The sequence below is a fragment of the Bombus vancouverensis genome, chromosome 11 (genome assembly GCF_051014615.1).
Source record: "Bombus vancouverensis nearcticus chromosome 11, iyBomVanc1_principal, whole genome shotgun sequence".
Classification (NCBI taxonomy): Eukaryota; Metazoa; Arthropoda; class Insecta; order Hymenoptera; family Apidae; genus Bombus; species Bombus vancouverensis.
The window spans coordinates 95040-110749 of NC_134921.1; the positions used below are offsets into that span (position 1 = coordinate 95040).

At 36.8% G+C, this 15710-nt stretch overlaps 1 protein-coding gene across 1 annotated transcript in view; it reads right to left on the reverse strand.

Annotated features, from left to right (window-relative positions):
- Nucleotides 1–270: 270 nt before the first annotated feature.
- Nucleotides 271–15710, reverse strand: part of LOC143303324 (omega-amidase NIT2-A-like) — a 298294-nt gene continuing 282854 nt past the window's right edge. Inside the window, exons 2-4 of the mRNA XM_076622633.1 lie at nt 1598–1782; nt 1028–1196; nt 271–753 (exon numbers count right to left, since the gene is read on the reverse strand). Of these exons, the coding sequence (XP_076478748.1) occupies nt 620–753; nt 1028–1196; nt 1598–1681 (387 nt within the window). The 5' untranslated portion in view covers nt 1682–1782 and the 3' untranslated portion in view covers nt 271–619. The remainder of the gene's footprint in view (nt 754–1027; nt 1197–1597; nt 1783–15710) is intronic.

The following is a 15710-nucleotide window of genomic DNA, read 5'->3' on the forward strand; positions in this document are numbered from 1 at the left end:
AATCAGAATACACTCGTTTTCGCATGGTTGGATCAATTTCGCGTGGGACTAACCTGATTGAACCTAACGCGGGATTGCTCAACTCACGACTTTAACCAGCCCGCTTGATTCTCTGTAAATGCTTGAAATTGACGCTTGGATTCTTTCCAGATTAACTAGCTTTGCCCCTCCCTCCCTTTATCTATTTTCTTAGATCGACTTAGACTGCCACAACATATTATCTTTCTACTTTTCTTTTCTTTTCTTTTCTTTTAATCTTTTAAAGCCCTAAATCGCTGGCTATTTTGTATACTATATATTTTGTACACTCAATTACTCTGTAAGTCATAAGTACATATGTTTTACAACGTTATTTGTCATATTTCAGTTAAACCCCAGAAAAGCCAGAAATATATTTTCAGCATATTTTAACGCGCCCCTGGCAAAGATCTCAAAAACGAGTTGCGGCACAATTTAAAGCGACAAATAGCATCGCGTGTCTCGTTGTGGTAACACACGGTTCGCCAGTTTTTTTTTTTTTGATATCGGTGACTGCCATATTCTCTTGAGTTTCCAAATCGTAAAGAATCTTTCCCCAGGGATTGGTCAACTGTGTATGTCCCCATGCGACGTAACTTGCTTAAGGAACACGAGCCGGTGATATGCAGGCAACGTATAATTGATTATCATTCGCTCTGAAACGCTGAAGTAATGACCAGTGCAGTGGTCCAGTGGTCATATTGAATGCCGCTGGATATATCAGCATTTGGCAACCTAACCCAGAGAAGCAGGAAATATGAAGCCACCGAATACCAATTAACTTCGTAGTTGCACGGTTCACATTCCATCATTTCTGAATATGCGAGGACAGTCCTCTTATTGTGCTTTTAATTCTTTTATTTGTTTCATTTTCAGCAAATATACTGGTTTTTTAAATTAAGCTTCTTTTTATACAGAGTTACAGATTATATTAATTTTATATAGAATATATTTAAGAAAGATATTTAATTTTTTGCTAGTTAAGTATTGATCGATTAAGTTACTGTACCTTTGTTCCGATAAATGCGTGCCATTTCCTCGAATCTAATATCATAGCAAATGCCAATACCTATTTTGCAGCCCTTCACATCGAACGTCGTTAGGGAGTTACCAGGACTGAGTGAATCACTCTCTCGAAAAGTAATCTTATTAGGAATGTCGATGTCGAATAGATGTACCTAATAACATAAAAATGTAGTCGCTAATTCTATTGCTGCAACTTTTGTAATTTAATATCAAAGTTACCAACTCCTAAACTTTAATTATTTTTTATTTAATAACTGACAGCGTTTTTATCACTTTCTTTTATTAAAAAATCTTATCATTTAATAATGTTTAAAAAGGAGAAAAAATAAGTATAATAATATTTTAAGTATGTGAAAAATTTATACAACAACAAACACATTACAACAAAAATGGGCGTTTCCCGTATCATAACGTATTTTATAAACCGTAAATTATAGAATTGGTTATAGTATACGTATGTACATATGTATATTCCTAAATTATTCCTAGATAGAGTCACTTTCTTCACCCCAATATTTTCAAATTCAAAGCCATAAAGGAATATATTACTTACCTTTCGGTGTTTTGCTATCAAAGTTCCATCGGGACCCCAAATAGTACAGGTATTGTACAATTTATCGCCCTCTATTTCAGGCATCGTACCAGCAACTACATAGATGTTGTTTTCTTTAGCTGCGTTCGATGAAGCAACGCTCGTTTCACCATCAGGAATACTCTCGGCGTATTTTGGAAAGTACTCTGCATTGCAATATTTCAATTAATGAAAAATAACTGTCTTCTGTTTCAACCATAAATTAAATTGAAATGTTTGTCAGTTTTTTATTTTCTAAATTATCAAAATAACTAAGTTTTATATTTCGACTTAATTAAATATGCAATTACTTAGCTAACAGTATATATAATAAATTGTTTCTACAGGTTCAAAATGAAAAATGAATATTTAGAAATATTTAATTACGACAATGCTATTTGTGTTAGCATCAGTGGCTTGTTACTCAACGACTTTGCTAGTACTTTTTGAAACATAAAGTTAGTTTTCAATTAACACTTATACTAGAGGCGGAATTATAAATGCAAAATAATTGATAATACTAATTTATAAGTACCTAATTATTAGTATCTTAAAAAATATATTTATACAAAAATCACGATAATCATGAAAATGGGGAAATCCTATATTCTCGAATCAATTCACAATTTATTTTGTATATTAATTAGATTCCGGGCTCATCAGTACGTACTCACTGGCGACATCGAGAAAATGTATCGGCAATTCCTCGTACGACCAGAGGATCGGAAATATCAAAGGATATTATGGCGCAGCGCGAGTGGAGAAACAGAAACATATGAGCTTAACACCGTAATACTCTTATCATAGAAATAGAAGCAGTCCTCAATTCCCGCCCGCTAACTTCTATCTCCACCGATCCAAATGATCTCCTAGCCCTCACTCCCGGACATTTCCTCATTGGCGATTCATTAATGTGCTTACGTGATCCAGATTTCAGGGACATTCCATCGAACCGACTCTCCAAATGGCAGCATATCCAACAGCTTAAACAACATTTTTGGAACCGCTGGCATAAGGAGTATTTGAACGAGCTAACCAACCGCAATAAATGGAGCAAGGGTGGACACAGCATCCAAAAGGGCACAATCGTCATCCTCGGAGAGGACAACGTTCCCTCCATGCATTGGCCTCTGGGCCGAGTTATCAAGGTTCATCCAGGCGCCGATGGTGTCATCCGGACAGCTACAGTTCAGACGGCAAAGAGCATTTTGGATCGGGGCGTCAAAAGGCTTGTCCCACTGCCAATTCAACCCGATCTCGAGAAACCCGAACAACTAGCCACCGAGACGAAATAAGATGGGAACTTCAACCACACCTCGCTAGTTTGATCGGTACCCTCTCAACGGGGGGGAGAATGTTACGCCATGCGGCTTACCATAGGTCATATTCTTAACTATCGATTGCGGCACTATAATGTCGCAGACGGATCGTCGCGTCTGCCCGGCAAACAAACATTGTAGTGGCAAGCGCATGGTTCATTAAGCAGGGCGACTTCCAGAAACGTCGACTCGTGGCCCGTATTTTACCTCGCAGTAAAAGAATGTGGCGTGATCCGAACGTAGTGGGGGTCGCCTTCCAGAAAAAACGAAAAAAATCGAAAGGCGTTCAGAACTTTTCGAGAAGTCGAACCGTCTACACATCTGATATGTCGCGCATTACTTATCAACCAAAACGCAGTTACATTTTTTTTTGTTCCATTTATATCTTTCTAGTTAATAAGTTGTTGAAATAAACATTAATTTATTTGTGTTAATTCTGTGGAATTTCATTGAACTACCCTTATTATCATAATCGAAATAAGGGGATCGATCAGTTCGTGGCGTCGATTATTTAATCGTAACGGGAACTTACAACTCTCGTTGACGTGCTATCTCGCGATCGCGTCTCTCCGCGAACGATCGAAACGCCTATTTTTTAACGAACGACGTCTCCCACTAGAGACTTTCTCTCGAGAGCGGCTAGCATCCTTTTCTAACCACCGATATACAAATTGACCAATTAGCAGCAATGCCAATTTCCCTTACTTTCTGAACGAAGGTTGTCCTCGACGAATCCGATTTTTCCTCTGCAATATTTTTAAAGCTACACATTTCGAATTTTCAATTATGCCGAAACAATTGCGTGACCCACTCTATATATTCCATACAATAAACTATTTTTTGCGTTTTAAAGTAGTTGAATATTTTATTAAAATACTCTGAGCAATTCTCAGGTTTCTGTGAAAACAAGATAACCCAAATGTAGTTGTGTTTCCTTCAGAATTATGCAGATTTTATTTGAAATATGTGAGGTGTAAGTGACCCCGACGTGATCGAGCTAATGAGATTTCAATTATCGTGATTCTGGGCGCGCTAACGATATGTCAAACAAGAATAAAACAGTTACGACCAGTGAAAAGTCCGCGTGCCTTTGACGATGCCCTAGAAGATAGTGCTATGGTTCTCCTTACTAGAGAGATAGCTCGCGGCGGCGAGCATCGCGGGCGATGAAGAAAAATCTACCGCCCTCCAAGGGTGTCTAGAACCTGAGTACTTAGAGCGAATCGAGGACATAGCGTTGAATCCCCCGGCCACCACAATATGATAAACTCAAGGACGAAACACTTCTCTCTCCTTTTCCTTTATTTGTCGGCTCTACATCCATCCCCCTTGCTTACTCAAGTTGTTGTTTGTCTATATACGATTCAGCAGCTATGGAACCACATATGGGCAAGATGGATTGACAGAAAGGAAGCGGAGGATTTTCGCGACGGAGGATGTAATTGAAGGATGAGCGTTGTAATGAATTGGTTTTGGTTTGTAAATATATTTGTTATGTTCTTGCAGCACTTCTTCTTTGCATTTTCAAGTCCCTTGGACGGCCTTTAGGAGAGAACAAAGACACAAATGATAATTGTAGCTGCTGGCTGTAGATGTCGCTGCTAGGGTACTGCTGTATTTTCTTTTCATTTAAGAATCGTGGAAGAAAAATCGGACTACGGTCGCCGGGATTTAAGAACCCAGATCCCGAACGTTCGTAACTTGAGGCGCTAACCACTGCGCTGTCGTTGTCTGGTATTAGTTAGTGTCGAGTTGTCGTATTTGTGCTGTCGAGTGCCGCCACATATGTATGCATTTATGAATTGAGTGGTTTACGAGTAATTACAATCGATATACATTACAAGTAATTACAATTTATTACAAATGACTCGCTGTGCATATTACTATAACAGTCAGTACTAATTCTATAGATCAGCAGCATTATAACTTTCCAATAAACAACCGAAAATCACGTCGTTGAATAATAAATGCATTCACTGTAGAACGAAATTATTATTACGAATATAAGAGAAACGATTTAAAAACCATGTATTTTTTCATTTAAATTATTTGCATTTGCAAAGGGAGATACAAAATTTTAACAACGTTGCAAATTATAAAGACACAAATTACAGTTTCGTGTTTAAGTTATTGTTCAGAGTTTGTTGGAATGCAACGATATTAATCGCATACAGATGAGGTGATTGATCGAACGGATTCTTTCCTTCGTTGTTCAGCGATATCCTCATTAGCGTGCGTTCGTGAGATGTACCACGGCGGCTAGCACGTGCATGCTCTTTCGAGAATTCGGCGGAAGAAGCGTAGGAATATGGATGGAACATTCCCGATGGGCACGTCGAGAAGCTACTAGAAGGTTCTGCGGCACATGTGACGCCACACAGACACCCACACAGGTCACACTCATTACTGCATAGAGAGTGGGGTTCAAAACCTTTTCAAGGGCCATGGGTCACTAAGCCAGTCAGTCTGTGTCTGTGTCTGTGCCAGTCAGTCAACTGTCTACATTCCAGAACACACACACTTATAATTCCTGTAATAATTGTTTAATAAATATCACATTATATTGTTTCAACACAAACATTGTGTCTTCCACAGATTATTAATCTTAATTCCAAGATTAAATTCTAACAGAGCTTCCTAATAATTATGGTACAATTGGTAAAATGATGATTTTACATGAAAAAAGTAAAAAATATATTAGATAATTGAAATAACGCGATATAAATATAATTGAAATAACATCAGTAAGAATGGATGTTTTAAGCTTTCGATTTTGAGAAAACAGGATATGAATATGTTTAGTTAAAAAGCAATCCGTGTTTATTCGAGCATTCGCGAAGAGACGCGATCGCGAGAAAGCACGTCAACGGGAGTAGTAAATTCCCGTTGCAATTAGATAACCGACGCCACGAACTGATCGATCCCCTGATTTCTGTTACGATAATAGGGGTGGTTCAATGAATTTAACACTGTATTAACAGGTTAATATAGCTTGTATATTTAAAAATAATGAATGTAATAATAAAAACGTCACAAATTATTTAGCGATAAATACAGTTGATATGTTATAGGAATTCGACCCGACTTTGCGATATCTCTCAATGAATTCGTTAGACTAAGCAATTTATAACGTTTGACTCTTCAGAAGGGACCGATTACTCTTCGATCCTTTTCGTTGTCTTCTCTGGAAGACGACCCCCACTACGCTCGGATCACGCCACCGTTCGCGCCTATGATCACGTATACCAGCTTCTTTATGCGGATAAAATAACGCACCGAAGGCGAATAGATGTTTCTGGAACTCGCTGCTTGACGACAACTATGCGTTTATCGCTACTTTGTGTATATCTCGACGGTCATGTAAGACGATCTGTTTGCGACGGTTAGGAACACGGCCTATAGTAAGCCTTGGGGCGTAATAAACGGAGAGAATAGAATAATCTACAGGATTATCAACGGTGAAGTATATAAATATACTAACGACTCAGAAAACATAATTGAAGTGAGTTGCTTAGATATGAAATTATTGTTAATAACTAAAAGAATAATAGTACAAGTTAGATTAGCAGAGAGACAAACGTGATTGTGCAGTGAGTCTAGGAAACAGGATAAAATATAAAACAAATAAAAATGGAATATGCAATACGTCCTATCCAAGAAGATTGGATACCAACTAATGCATAATAAAAGAATGTCCGCAATATTTGGAATTAAGAACAAAATTCTTAAAATAAACAACCACCATCTTTATGAACAGAGAAAATTGATTATTGAGACTAAAGAATTTTATTAAGAAACATGACGCTCAGAGCATAATAACTGAAGTTATAATAACCTGAGCACAACTCAAAAACTTAACTATGACCCTTTTGTAATAACTAACAAACAAACATTTCAAACTTAATTAATTATAAACAAGCTACAGATAATTTGAAGTTAGATATGAACAAGCTTAATAACAAAATTACATAAATAGAATTTTTCTTATTTAAATGCGACAGTTCGTAGTACAAAACAAATTTTGTTCAGGAATAAGGTTTTCTGAAAATTTCCAGCGAAAATTTTTGCAAAAATTTCCTAAAGGAATTATAATCTATGAGATAAATGAAATAAAAATACAAAAACCAACTGATATTAAAAGAAGAATGATTATTTTACAAGATAATATGAAACTGTGTAAGGGATTACATATGTAACATATTGTCCCGATGTACACATATTTGCGAAGCGACTTACTACCCTGTATATTCCAGAAACTTCTTAGTTTGCCCCAGCCTTAGCAATTTGAAACTATTTTATTAAAATTACGAATTTTCCACATTAGATCGAACGCACTTCTAATAGGTACCAAACAGTATATATATATAGCAAGATTTCACATATCTCTAAATTATTCACAGAAAATTAATACGGCACATAAATTAGACTTCGGATTGTAAAAATTAAGAATAAATAACCGATACAGTCTCACAAAAATAGAAGGATAAAGATAGAGATAAGGGATCAAAAACAACAGTTATTTTTCAAATTTGTATGAAAAGCCCTTAAGAAAATAAGTTCCTCCTTAAATTGAAAACAGTTATATGTATAGAAATCAAACTTGCGATAAAAGTAAAAAAGATAGAAAATAAGAAAATTGTATTTGTTTTTATGACTCACTTTTACATGTAGTATAATTTCCACCGCTATTTTAGCATAGAACGCTATTTTCAAACACGAATTGTTCCAACTCGATAGTCCCTTGCTTTACTGTAAACGGAAAATTCTTTCGTGTTCTCAACCAAATTTATCAAATTCCAGCAATGACACATGCTATGTGATTGTCAGTAGAACATGGAGAAAGTTTCCAGTAAAGTTTCGAGCGACTTATCGCCGATTTTCAGGAGACACTGCGACGATATCGCGTGTACAGTGCTTCTATCGGTGTTGATGCGCTTTAATACATAGTGCAAGAGAACACTAATAAGATTTCCCAGTGGGCCTGTAAATCCTTATAGATCACTCAAAAATATATCATATTGTTTGTTTCAACTACTAGCAATTTAAAACGTCGCCTACATATATTTAGAAAGTTAGCAAAGACATATATTTGTTACTGAGCATGATTTCTATCAGTTGAGCGTTGTAGCAAAATGTCCGATACAATTTAATGTTGAATTTGTCTTTTTTTTAGGCTAGCTTGATTGGATTACAGGTAGATTTAAACGATCCGTGTGTTGCATCTCCAAGGCATCTTCGACTCATCGATACGCAGTGATACCCGGCAAACTTCTAGTGGACAAGCGACGTTGCTTGCAGGCAGTTTATATACATGTTTTGGCATGTGTTGTCGGCAGGCAATGTCTACAGACGCCTGTAGTCTGCCCGTACGCGCCTTAAGTTTCACTGACAGACATTGTCCGCCGATTACTACGACATCTGTCTGTGGACAATAGGCCGTCAGTGTGGAGTTATCTTTACCCGAATAATTTAAGAAATATAAAATAAACTTCAACGAAAAGTTGCTAGCTTCGATATCTTACTAATACAATGTTATCGAAATTGAATAAACCTCGTTACTGTATTTAAAAGGAAATTGCATTTATATTTCAAGTTTATAGAGACAACAACAACAACCAAACAAAGAATCGCAACGAAGAAATAAACGGATACAACAAACAGAACACTGGATCAAAGATAGAACAATAAACAAGATAGAACCAAGAAAACAACAGTAACGAAGAACCGGGGCGCAGAAAAAAGCACGAAGCGTGCGAGCTGGAGAGGAAACCTGTGACCGTCGGTGCAAGCGGTAAGCATACAAAATGGTTGCCGAGCAGGAATAATCGGCTGGAGAGCCAACCTGCTGGGACCGAGCTATATGGTGGCAGGTATCGCGTGGCGCCAGCTAAGCGAGCTGCCGCCCGAAAGGGTAGGTTTAACTTGTCCAATGATCCGCAAGGAGAGGGCAAGTCGCGCGCCGACCATTTATGCGCGCCATTCCCAAGTCGAACGCGAACATCTAAATGCGAAACCAGTATGCGTTTTTACTGCAGGTATGGCGCGGTAGACCAAAAGGTCGGGCCCTCAAACGCACACATTACTTGTACAATTCGAGTGCTGCAGATACGGAAAAGTAATTTATAATTTATCGTAATTTATCGTAATGCGAATTTTGGCGCGTCGTCATAAATAGATTTTTATTTAAAACGAAATTGTTAAATATCCTTTTGTATCAATTCACATAACGTTAATAAATCAATATTAGACATATTACTCATAAATTGTACATATCTTTGTGCATATACGCATAGTTTTCGTGCATATATCAATATTTGTATATTTTATGTGTATAACTTTCATATGCTTTTCGCAAATTTTACATTCATAAACATCTGCAATCTACACGTTACGTTTTTCGTTGTATTTACAAGTACGGACATTAGATATTCTATTACATTCTTTTATTATAATCTTTTGATATATTTATAGTTGTTTAATTATTAGGTCATCCCATAAGTTCGTGCCGTTTTTCGAGAGGTTATATATGTTAAGATCGTTTACATACCTTTCAGTTTCATGAAAAAATGTAATCCCCCTCTCGTTGTACAACTTCTTCCCATTTTTCTGGTAGGTTCCGTCTCGATAAAAGTTCTCTTGTTTTTCTTTAAAATAATTTTCTATGCTATTTTTGAGAGTGTCAATATTTTCAAATTCTTTAGCTACTAAAAAGTGTTGTAATGCTCTGAACAGGTGGTAATCAGATGAGGCAATGTCTGGGGAATATGGGGGATGTGGTAAAATTTTTCAATTAAATTCAGACAATTTTTTTGTAACGCTTTTCGCGACATGCGGTTTAGCATTGTCGTGGTGGAAGATAACGTTGTTCCTATTCACTAAACCTGGCCGTTTTTCAGCTAGTGCTTCCCTTAATTTTTCTAACTGAGCGCAATATTTGTCTGAATTAATGGTATCACCACTAGATAAAAGTTCAAAATAGAGTATTCCTTTATAATCCCACCATACACACAAAAGAACTTTACGTGGATGTAACCCTGGTTTTGCACAGCGTTCAGGTGGCTGATTTCGTTGGGATCAGCTACGTTTCCGTTCAGGGTTTTCGAAAAGTATCCACTTTTCATCACCAGTTACCAGGGGCGTTTAAGGAATGGTTCACGTTTATTACGTGCAATTAATAACATGCACGTTGTCGTTCGTTCAAGACGGTTCCGTTCCGTAAGTTCATGGGGCACCCAAACGTTCAACTTTGACACCATCCCCATTTTTTTTAAACACCTATGAATCGTTGTCTTAGGTATTTTCAGGACATTTGACATCTCTTGAACTGTCAAACTTGGTGATTTTTCAACAAGATCCCGAATTTTATCTCCGTCTGTCTGAGGAGGACGCCCGGAGCGTACCTCCTCTTCTAAACAGAAATTCCCAGCTCTAAAACGTTGGAACCACTTCCTATAGGTGCGAGATGAAAGCGGATTTTCTCCGTAAACAGCACATATGTTTTTCCTGGCAATTGTTACCGAACTTTCTTTCCGAAATTCATATAACATGAGATGTCGAAAATGGATACGCATTTCACTCGTGATTTTTTACTGTTAGAAGTCACTGTGTTCACTATATTACGATCTTATGCCCACGAAGATCTACTCTAGCCTGTTCTCGATCAGCTAAGCTCAAGTGCATTGGTCCCTTATCGCCGTATGTTTAGAAATCGACACATGAAATATATACACAAAAGTGTATAAATATATACACAAAAACTTATGGGATCACCTAATATGTAAACAATTTTGAACTATTTAATTTAATAAAGACCTTAGATCGACGGATTTTAATTGCTGTCACATAATCGTTAATTCATTACTTTTCCTCCAACTGTCACGAATTTTCACAAAGTGTGTGTTTCGGATCGTTAATCTCATACGGATGTAAACTTCATTTTCTTAATAATCTTGGTCAATCATGTATCACATTTTCTATAAAATCTATAAGATCAGCAAGTGCTCTAATACTTGTGAACAATCATATATCTTAATTCGTGCCTTTTGTATTAATACAGAAGCTTCATGCGAGAAAGAATTTTCGATATAAATGTTCTCAATGTTGTAAATCGAGTTCTGCCAGAGCAACCGAGCCAAACGGACGTGTAAAACAGTGCTTCAGAAAAAGTGCGGCAAGTGGGGAAGAGAAAGTTACGAACGGCAACGCCCATAGCTAAATGGTGGAAACTCGTGTCTTCTACTAAGAAGACTACAAGCAAAACTAAAACGAAAAAGCACATCCCACCGATAAAAATAATTAACAAAGACGAACAATACTACATAAATAAAACAACAAACATATCAAAACCAAGCCAACCAATAAACGAAGAACAGGAATGCTCAGCTACAAACGAAGTTGATATGGAAACAATACCAAACAATGAAGAGAATATTACCAATAACGAATTAACCCAACAGGATGAAAGCTGGAAGGTGGCAAGTTATAACAAGAAACGAAAAATAACAGGAAATTCAGATACAGAAAAGCAGCGATGGCTGCAAGAATTACCATTAAGAAACTCCTTCAGCTCACTTACGAAAGAAATAGACGACCCAACAACCAAAAACACAACTAAATCAACGCAAACTACAAAACCACCACCAATATTTGTCGACGCCCAGATAATAGACCCGCTTATTGATCGACTAAACGATATAGTTGGGAAGGAAAACTACACAATAAAACAAACAAAATTAGAACAAGTAAAAATTCAAATAAACACCCCAGAAAATTATAGGAAAGTGATAAAGGAATTAAAAGAAAAAACGCTGTGTACCACACATATCAGCTGAAAACGGAAAGGAGCTACGAAATAGTTATAAGAGGACTACATTCAAAAACTAACACAAAAAAAATTAAGTGACGAATTAGCAAAAATTGGTCACCAAACAAGAGCAATAAACAATATGACAAGATACGATACGAAGCATTTAACAACACACTGTCCATACGTAGGGAAAATAAATGAAGTAAAATGTTACAACTGTAATGGAAACCACCCAGCCAGCTATAAAGGATGCGAAATCAGAAAACAATCACAACGTAAACAGTTTCCACCACTTGGCAATAGATCAATCAATAACTACCAACCACAACAAAGTATAACGGATAATTAAGCAACATTGAAAGCATAAAATGAACCAAAAGCTATAAACGGAAACACCGATCCCCAAGGAAACCGCAGCTACGCGCAAGTAACCCAAAACATTAGACAAACAACGCCCACAAACAAACAGAATCAAAGCAACAACACCGAAGACGATACAGAAATCAAAGAAATGCTCAAACAATCCATTAAAGGTACAGAGATATTAAGAAAAATGGTACGTGAGAAAAACACAATACTAAGGCAACAAGTACAACAAACAACAGTCATGTTACAACTACTCACAAACTTGCTAAGTAAAAAATAAAAATGGACATGCTTGAAATAGCAGCATGGAACTCTAACGGACTATAACAAAGGGCCCTAGAAACTAAAACATTCCTGTATAATAATAATATCGACATACTACTCGTATCGGAAACACACTTCACTATAAAAAGTTACATAAAAATACCGTACTACAGAATATATGATACCAAGCATCCCTCAGGAAAATTACACGGAGGGACCGCAGTAATAATAAGAAACGACATTAAACACCACTAACACAGCCAAGCTAGTAAGGAATATATACAAGCAACCACCGTTACTGTACAAACTAGCAGCAACCATTTACAGTTGTCAGCAGTATATGTACCACCGCGACACAAAATGACATCACAAACGTGGGAAGAGTACTTTCAACACTTAGGTGACAAGTATATCGCAACGGGAGACTACAATGCAAACCACACGCTATGGGGATCAAGAATTACCACACCTCGAGGTAGAACCCTGGAAAAATACATTAACAACAACCTCAATATATTATCCACAGGAAGACATACTGGCCGACAGACCTGAGCAAAATACCTGGCCTACTCGATTTTGCAGTTACAAAGGGACTAAACGCAAATAAACTAAAAATAACACCCAGCCTCATTGCATACAGCCCAATTGCTTACAGAAACAAATTAATACTTTATAGCAATCCAGGGACACTATGCAACAGGACAACCAAATGGCAAATTTTTAAAGAAATAATCGAGAGCAAAACCAGTTGCAGCATCCCATTGGAAACACCCGAACACGTCGAACAGGCAGTAACACCATTGACAGAAACTATCCAAGAAGCATCATGGACAACCACTATACCTGAACCAACCAACAGACAAACAAAAATAATTCCATCAGACATACTTGAAAAAATTAGAGAAAAAAGAAAAGCGAAAGCAAAATGGCAAAAACATAGAACACGAGAAAACAAAAAACACCTAAACAAACTTGCAAAGGAAATAAAAAACAAAATAAAAGTGCACAACAATAACGAATTCACAAAATTCATGGAGTCACTCTCTGCTCACGAGAACTCCAACTACTCCCTATGGAAAGCCACGAAAAAAAAAGAAACCAATAAAACTAGTCCCAGCAATCAGGACGGCAGACAACACATGGGCAAGAAGCAACGAAGAGCAAGCTGAAGAATTTTCCAACCACCTTTGAAACACATTTATACCACATAATATCAACAACAGCAACCCCAAATGTCATACGGACGAGGATGCGTTTACCACTAGTACCTCAACTGACAACCACTATACCATACCTAAAACAACAGCACAAGAAATTAGAAACATAATCGAGAAAACAAAAAACAATAAAGCACCACGAATCGACCTAATCAATGGTAAAATCTTGAAAAACCTTCCGCCAAAAGCGATAACACTAATGACAATAATATTCAATGCAATACTAAGAATCCAATACTTTCCTAAACTGTGGAAACTAGCACAGGACATAATGTTACCTAAACCAGGCAAAGAACCACACCAAACTGCATCTTACAGACCAATATCACTACTTCCTGTGTTTTCCAAAATACTAGAGGAAATAATATGCAACCGCATAAAACCAATAATATAGAAGGAAAAATTAATACCAGATCACCAATTTCGATTCAGAAACATACACTCCACTATAGAGCAAATGCACAGGCTCATTAAAGAAATAATACTAGCATTAGAAAACAAACAATACTGTACAGCCCTCTCTATGGACATAGATAAAGCATTTGACAAAATAAACCACGAAAGCCTACTACAAACAATCAGGAAACAATTTCCGGAGCAAATATACCAATTAATAAAATCTTACTTAAGCAGCAGAACCTTCGTAATAAAAATCAAGGACACATACTCTGAAGTTAAAGACATCAAGGCAGGAGTTCCGCGAGGAAGCGTCTTAGGATCAATACTATACACAAAACATACCAACAACTACCAATAGCAAAATACTGACACTCACGGACGACACAGCTGTACTAGTCAGGCACACTAACCCAGAAACAGCAGTCAAATTACTACAAGAACATATCACAAAAATAGAAAAGTGGCTGCAAGATAAACAAATAAAAGCAAACCCCGATAAATGCAACCATATTACATTCACACTGCGAAAACAGACACCATCAAACATCCTACTGAACGGCACGCACATACCGCAAACAAGGCAAGTCAAATACCTAGGACTAGACCACCTAGAAACACAACTCACATGGAAACAGCATACTAAATCAATAATAGACAAAATACAGACAACAAGGAGACAAATGCATTGGCTAACAAGTCGAAAATCCAAATTAAGCATAGAAAATAAATTAAAAATATACAAAACGATCATAAAACCAATCTGGACGTACGGAATACCACTATGGGGGGCAGCGGCAATGAGCCATATAAACAAAATAGAGACAGTACAAGCTAAAATTCTTAGAACAATAGTAAACGCCCCATGGTACGTTAGAAACGAAGGCATACAGAAGGACCTGGGAATACCAATGGTCAAAGAGAAAATTAGCAGACACGCAGAAAAATACAAAGAAAGAATAGGAACACAGCCAAACTGGCTAGCTGCGGAAACGATCAACACCTCAAACATGGATAGAAGGCTGAAAGGGAAATACCCAGCAGACCTCACAAAGGACACAACCAAACAAACACGAAGATGGTATCCCACTGGGGGTAGCTACCCACATAATAATCTAACAGCTAAAAAATTCTACCAAATGTCCAAACTGGACAAATTGTGAATCTAATCTATAAAATAAAAAAAACCTGTGATCTGAGTTTAGATCTCAGTTTAGAGTGATACATCTCCTAAAAGGATTAAGAGATTTTTTAACAAATTCCCAAAATAACAGTGAACTTTAGAGCAAAGATAATGGAAATACATAAACATCTTGTTAATAACGACGTGGGTATACTGATAGGAACTAATATCTGCAGAATATATGAATGTCTTAAACATAAGGTAATGCTAAAAAACGTTCTCTTTGTCCAACGACCTCTTGATTCCTATACAACCTCTCCTGGTTATCTTGCGCACGCGTAACATTCACGTACCGTTACATGCATTGCCATTCCATACTTTTCGTATCCTTTTTATACTGTTACTTGAATATAGAATTATATAAAAAATACAAGAGCACAAAGATATAGAAAATATAAAAATATAAAAATAAAAGATTACAAAACTGTCAAAATTACAGAAAATCAGATTAAACATTAGTACCTATATTCTACATTCTTTTTGTATTACATATACATTTTTTACATTATGAATGTCGGGTTTACATTAGAATTAGGGTTAGGGG